Genomic DNA, 7869 nt, shown 5'->3' on the forward strand with positions numbered 1-7869 from the left:
CTTTGATTACAGAGATAAGGCACAAAAAAGCACTAACCATTTACTATTTTTCATGCCAGTGTGCCTCATTACACAATAAAAATAACATTTTAATAAAAAATGTATATTGTGGTAATGTCATATAATTGTATTTAGGAAGATAATTCAGGAATGCATACCTTTGTATTTGATAATGTCTCTCACAAAAGAACATTAGAAACACTTTCAAGTAGTCCTATGCTCTGTAGAAATTCACCACTGCAAAACTAGTAAATGTTTATGTACAACATCTCTAGATATATGTAGATATATTTACTATCACTTTGTCCCTGAAGCACCAATTAGGCCAAAGAATTTAAAGGCTGCATCCTCTGCTTCAGGGAAGGTCTGTGTGTTGTTAGAAGAGCTGGCAGAAGCTTAGACTTTCTACAGATCTTTGTGAAACCAAATATGCAAACAAAAAGCACCGGAAGCAATGAGACACAGCACGAATATCAATGGAGTGAATAACTGTTCTCAGACATAGTAGAATTGCTACTTAGAGGCTACTGTCAGTCTTAAGCATTCAGAATGTGTAAAAAGAGGAGAATGAGAAAAATTTTCAGATACTTCAGCAGAAGCCAAGCAAGCAAATATAATTCATTTTTGCAGTTAACTCCAAGATGAACAAAGTACAGTTTGATCAGCTCAAAGAGATTTGATTAGAAAGCAAATACAAATAAAAGTAAAACGTTCGAATTCCCCCCAAAATATTTTCTTTATTCTCTATAAGACACTGAAATGTTAGGCTGCATTTCCTTTTAACATTTTAAGAAAATGCTGCTCATACCTACTGCTAAGACACACACAGAGACATATATATGTGTGTATATATATATACACACACACATAAAGAAGTCACTGAGCTCTACAGGTGTGTGCACATGACATATAGAATTCTCTTTCAAAACGCATGCATGCTGACAAATTGCATATGGTAAGAGGATATTCCATTAGGAAGAGTAGGCACTACAAAAAATCTGTTTGCTCATTCACTCTCTGATATTATTAGATTTTATCTTCTTGTATTTTTGGGAAGGGAATATACAAGGCCTGTTAGACCACTCCATAGAGCAAGATCCACTAATCAGACACGACCTAAAGAAAAACTGAAGATTACTGTGAAAATAAACTCACATTTCAAATATAAACGTAAAAAGTTGATACTAAAATTACAAATGCCCTAAATGGATCTTTTCTATATTCACCACAGCAAAAATGCTACAAACGCCAAATACAAATTTACTTAGTTTGCTAGTAAATCTTAATTACAATCACTAGTCTCTATGTCTCATTCCCACTAACATCAACAGAAACTTGCTGACTGCGCTTGAAAGGAGATGTCTCTTAGACAGGAACAGATGACAATTTGTCAGATTAATTGCTGTTCTTTCTTACATCTTTCAGAGGTAATGACTGTAATTAGCTCTTCACTTCCTAGAGGAAACTGGATTCACTGCAGTAATTGCATAAAATAGGTTTTTGTATTCTTATATAAAAGAAGTACTCTGCTGTTGGCAAATTAGAGTCAACTGAACTAAAGATTACACATGAAGTTTATATAAAGATGAACTTCCTTTCTGATAAGTGACTGACTGAAAAATGGGTTAAACATTAAAACACCAGCTGCATGCATAGGATTAATCAAACAAATCTTCCACTGAAGCCTTCCAATAACTTCCTCATCTTGCCTGAGAGAAAGAAACCATTTGAGACAGTTTACCCACTAAATTGTAATCCATTAAGACAGTATTTTCAAACTTCTCACTTCCACTGTCTTAATTAAATTCAGAAAAAAAATAAATCTGTAAAGCTTAAAAGTTATTGGTGGAAATGCAGTAATAACTGAGTGAAATGTAGCAGCCTTTTATACATAGAAATTAAACTAGATATTTTTTAATCATCTTTGAACCTATAAAACTTTCAAAAGAAGTTAACATTCTCTTGGCTGTGAAGCTGCCAAAACACACTACTATTAAAAACAGCTCAACATAATAAACCAGCCATACTTAAGATAATCACTGTCATATCTGAGTATGTAAAAAAAAATATATCTGAAGTACTTATTCTCATAATCCCCTGACAGGTAAGAAAATACTTCTGTTTGCTGTTGGTGAACTGAGACATGGAGAAGCCAAAACTAGATCAGCAAAGAGCTTGAGCACCTAACTTCTGTTCACTCCCCAAACCATATACAAATCCAAAACAAAAACTCTCAAATCTTCACTGATAACTCTGGCTTCAAGTAACCTTCACCACTATGTCTATTTTTATCAAGGTTCTGTAAGTGCGTTGACTACATCTACTAATTAGGTATTCATGACCATATGGACAATCCAAGGAAAGCTGTATCATCTGAGAACAGACAACAAGATCTGCATTCAAAAACAACCTGTCAGATAAGGAAGTAGTGAGCTGCACCCCCATCACCCAGTCTCTGCCAAATAAACCAAAAAGCAAATGTGTCAAAGCATTCAATCCATACCTCACACAGCCAGGCAGTCCTAAGAATTAGGGTATAAATGAGAAGAGTTTTTTAGCACTGAACAGCTCCAAGTACCCTGAATTATGTTATAATAGGCAAGACAGTATATGAATGCAAGTTACATGCGGTTAAGGCTCCTACTGAAGTAGGTGAAGAGGTACTGATACACGCTTTCATATTTAGTCAGAAACAGATACAATGCACTACAATGATCTACTGATACCAGGATTCTAATCCAAAAACTCCCTCTTTCCATAAAAGTGTACTCCTGCATCTAAGTTGTATCTAAGTTGTATCTAAGTTCCCATACTTTATTCTGTTTCAGTGAAATTGCATCAACATGACAAACTGGGGGAAACACTCTCTTGGGATGTCTTTTTTCAGGAAATTCAACTGTGGAGCACTACAGATGAGCAAAAACCACAACTTCTTATGAATGATCGGAACTTTTCAATCACAAGAAAAGATGGCAACTTTCCCCTTTTCCACCTATTTTTAACCAATATGGCATCTGTAACATTTTATAAGTATTCTGAACAGACAACCTATGTTATTTATATCACAACATTACAGGACCTTAAGAAACTGCAGATAAAGTCAGGTAGATACTGTTCACACAATCAGTATACTACAGGCACAGTACTGCCACACAGCAAGCACTGATCTTTCTTATCTACATCAGTAATTTTACCATATGCAAGCACCAAGAAGCAAATCAAGGCTTACCATTCCCACACCACAAACCGTTCCATCAGCTAAAGGCATGTGCTGAGTACGACAACCCTTGTGAACACCTTCTGTGCTCGTGCACCATAAGCGTTTGCATTGTTTCTAAAAAGAAAACAAGATTACTGTTTTTGTACCTGTAAGACCTTTTTAGACATTAGCTGAATATCTGTATTGTTTTCTCATACTATGTGGACTTCGTGTTTGCTAGTAGTACGACAATTTTTCACAGATAAAACCCCACCAAAACAAAATGGATTTTGCTTGAGGCTGGGCATGAATGTGGAAAATCCGAAACTGATCCCATTAGAAGTAATAGATAACTTCATTTTCTAAGCCAGTAGAAGATTCAATAAAAAAGTATGTAAGAGGTTACAGTTGATACTATGCAGTCCCTAGAAAAAAACCTCTACCTGGAATTCTTCTTAAAGATATGCCCACTAGAAAATCAAGAAAGCCTCCTTTTCAAACTGTTAAAAGACTCTTAATGGACAAGTAGCCTTTATGGATTACAAATCTTACACAGCAGTCTTCAGTTACACCTCCTTCAAGTCTTTGAATCCCCCTTTACCTTTCTATAATATTCCCATGAGGCCTGACTCCTCCTAAACATTTTACCTCACCAAAAGCTCCATTTCATTCAGTCTGAATCTGATCTCAAATTCCCTCCTTTAAATAGCTCTAACAAGCCATGCAATACTAATACAAGTATTTGACAAGTTGGTCCAAAATCTAACTCTACATGACATCCTGACAGTAATGAAGGAAGCCATAATGTTATATTTATTTTATACCGCAGTGGCCACATTAGGTTTTCAAAGTACAACTTAAGTTTCAATATGCATCTACTCAAGTTTTCTTTTCCAGATCCCAATTTTGCTTTAAAGAAATCCTTGTACACAAAATTCAGTACGCAAAATGTACACTCTAAAGCCATGGAAGTATTTTTGACAAAGTAGGGGGAATCTACTTTTTGGACCAAATATTTAGAACAAATATCTGAATTAATATATTAACTTTCAAGTCGTATTTTTTTAAAACACTGAATGAAGCAGGTAAGAAAGTGTTAAGATGATAGATAGCTATAATGAGAAAACATTTGTAGAAAGTATTGAAATCACTCCCCTTCAGTAGTTGCAGAAAGCCTTAACTTATGCAGCTTTAGATCCTTTGAAGGCATTATAATTACATTCACAGGTGTGCAAATCAAAATTAATGAGTCCTTTTTAATTTTATATATTTCTAGCATATGGAGCTGTGATGTTCTCTACTGCACTCTTCACCTTTCAATAAAATGATCCTGAACCTTAACGTATTTTAGGATAAAATTCTTCCAAAACTGGAAGTCCTGAGATTTCATTTCTAAACCTACCATTCAGTAATTTTTCAGATTAACATAACGTGTTGTTCACTTACCAGATACGGGCACACTTGTGACCCAAGACCAAACATAAGTTCACACTGCTTGTTGACATCATACACTGACCCAGGCAGCTGAGAGGAAAGATCATATATTTTTCCACTAGGTTTGTCTAGGAGGCATTCACCGTAACCAGTACTGTTGTAAGAACAGGAACAAAATGTGAATAAAGCGCTCTTAATTCATTAGGAATCTACTCAATCAACACTTACAAATGCATATCTCAGTGAAGTTATGGGTTTGCATTACTACCTGCCTATATAATGACTTTAATTACATTTTATGAAATATACTAGGTCACCTGATTTTCCTTTATTGGATTTTGCATTAGATCCACCTTTGTTTTTTGCTTGCTGGCTGTCATTTCTCATTTTCACATTCTTACATGAAAAAAAGAGATGATACTCCCTAATTTTTACCTTGCACTTACTTTTTAAATAAAAAATTCCAAAAATAAAGTATGCCTATTCTGACTTACTAAAATAGTACTAAAGATATTTTCAATAATTAACATCACTAGATCGAGAAAAAGAAATCTTCTGAGCTTTACATGTTGAGTACAACTTTGAAAAAGTCATGAATCATCCAAAGTGTTAAATACATGTATTTTTCTGGAGAACTGAGGCCCTACAAGTCAGTGATTAAACCTAAGAACACCACAAAACCAGTATTTAAGCAATATCTTTAAAATACTCCTCAGTAATACATGAAATTGGAAGACAAAACAAACTGACAACAACAAAACCAAAACCAAATCCACAGCATTATATTGATACTTACTCAAGAAATTCAGTGATATATTTCTGACTGCATTTTGACCAGGTCCATGGACTTGTATGGTAATTTAAAGTTGGAGCCATCACATGGTATTGATGTTTAATTCCAGCTTCTTTACATTTAAAACTGTCGTCATGAGGCACATTAAATCTAAAAAGCAAACCAGACAAACTCCTATACAAATTCTGCAATAATTAATTGAAACTCTCTTTGTTGTAGCAGCAAATACTTGAGTTTTGAGTTTGAGAATGCCTTAAAATTTAATAGGACTTAATACGACTATCTGACATCATGGCAATAGGCATCTTAAAAATGCCTTACAAAATTTTCTCCTTATCCAAAATGCTTCTAATTCTGGGCACAGGAAGAATTTTACAATTACATAGTTCTTTAGCTCACCAGAAAAATTCCAATGTTTGCGGAGTATGCCACTTTAAGTGAACAACCTATCTCCTCAACTGAATATACCAGGACATCGCTAGACTGTCCATAATATATTACCTCATCATTCATGGGCACTGAAATCTACTCTCTCTTTTGCTTTTTCCATCCCCTCCCACCCCATTGCAACTAACACGTTTTCTTACTTTCTATCTCAGTTTAATTACCATGCCAAATGGAAGATATCTAAATGAACTTCAGGTACATGAAAATCAACTAGCTAGCTACTGAGCTCTGTAACGTCATCATTACCTACAGTAGCATTCCTCACTGAGCTAGAATATAGCACCCTTCTGCCATCACTGATGAGGTATGCTTCATAAAATAAAATGCTGTCATCTCCTCTTATTTTTCTGTGTAAAGTATTTCTCTTTGTGTTACTCTACTGTATTCTGAAAGGACCGAACACAAGGAAGAATATTTCTGTACTATATTAACAATTGTTTTTTCTTAATGGTAAAGTCCTGTAAGGGCTGGAATGCAGTTGGAGTTAGCAGGACTGTGTTGTGTAGTTAAGATATCTGTCCCAGTGTCCCAGTTTATATGACAAAAGGACAGAAGACAGCTGTATGGCTAGTACTTCCCATAATTCAAGATATGAAACAGGTTATAAAATTCACAATATCTCTACTACTAGGTATGGGGAGAGTTGGTTTACTGCAAGGAGCAAAAATAACAAATCTTCTTAAAGGACATAGCAGACTGCACCCTCTTAAAAACAGACAGCTCATCACTAGAAATTGGTCATATTCAAAAGGGAATTAAAAAAACCTACCTACTGGGACACAGATACTTACACATGTCCAAGCTCATGTGCTATAGTAAAAGCAGCACTCAATCCATTTTCTTCGCTTATGGAACAGCTGCGTAGTGGGTCACACATTGTACCTAGCTCTGCCAAACCTGCAAAATTGAATCCTTATATAAAAACTTAACAGAATGAATTTTCACATAGAAGAAGTGACCTTATGTATGGCACCCCAGTTGAAAGTCACACAACTATGCAGCAAATTAACACAGAACAAACCACCTTGCACCAAGTATGTGCCAGGGCAGAAGAGCACTGAGAAGTCATTTTTGTCTGTGTGACTTAAATTTTTTATCTATTTTCTGATTTATTCCTAATTAACTTTTCTCCCTGCAGTGAAATTCTCATATATTTTCTGTTATAAAATCATACTGATTAAAAAGAATAACTCACCAAGAGTATCACACTTCTCTCTAGCTCTGCAGATATCCTCCCTTGAAGGAAAAAAAAAAAATTATTTAAACTACTATAGCAAACAAAAGAACATTTTAGAAGTACTTCACTGTTGCTATATTAATTACAGTAATTGCAAATCTGACCCTCTTACAGCCCAAAAAATCTGTATTCTATAGAAAGAAGTAATTTAAATTCACCAGACTAAGCTCACTATATTGATTTCTATCTAGCTTGCAAATAATATAAATTCAAATACTATGTTATTTCTCTACAATGCAAAAAGCAGATCAAGCATGAAATGCTGAAAAATGTGCAGATTGCAGTATACTTGAAACAACCTTATGTAGTGGACCATCTGCCAAAATAACAATGTAAAATTCAGGACAAATGTCAAACAGTTTGAAGTGCTGGAGTGTGTCCAACTTGAACAATGGGGTGGGAAAAAGCAAAAGAGAGAACAGATTTCAGTGAATGAACACCAGAACCTTCACTGAGGCCACTGGTATACAGGAAGAATATATACTGATATTTAAATGTTTTATATTTGTAAGCTTTTGGTAGTTCCAGTTGTGCCTGGGCATTTGTGTCACCTGGCTAGGTAATTGCAGCTATTTCAGATACTGTACCTAGTGATAAGAACAGCAGTGTCATGATGAGAAGGGTGAGCATCATCCAAAGTGTTTTGTGTTTGCTGCCATAAGCAAAAATTATGAAGGGTGGTAGCTGCATTAAAAGTGATAGCTGGTCCTTCCTAAATAAGAGATGGGGGGGGGGGGGGCACTAAACTTTTTTTATGTA

General features: G+C 35.1%; 1 protein-coding gene across 1 annotated transcript in view; it reads right to left on the reverse strand.

Moving 5' to 3' along the window:
* Nucleotides 1–7869, reverse strand: part of ADAMTS20 (ADAM metallopeptidase with thrombospondin type 1 motif, 20) — a gene marked incomplete at both ends in the record, with an annotated part of 86716 nt that overhangs the window by 52967 nt on the left and 25880 nt on the right. The window contains 6 exons of the mRNA XM_010011191.1: nt 3230–3334; nt 4646–4787; nt 5430–5576; nt 6665–6770; nt 7069–7109; nt 7698–7822. Coding sequence (XP_010009493.1) covers nt 3230–3334; nt 4646–4787; nt 5430–5576; nt 6665–6770; nt 7069–7109; nt 7698–7822 — 666 coding nt within the window. The remainder of the gene's footprint in view (nt 1–3229; nt 3335–4645; nt 4788–5429; nt 5577–6664; nt 6771–7068; nt 7110–7697; nt 7823–7869) is intronic.

This window comes from Nestor notabilis, unplaced genomic scaffold (assembly GCF_000696875.1).
Source record: "Nestor notabilis isolate BGI_N333 unplaced genomic scaffold, ASM69687v1 scaffold10993, whole genome shotgun sequence".
NCBI lineage: Eukaryota > Metazoa > Chordata > Aves > Psittaciformes > Psittacidae > Nestor > Nestor notabilis.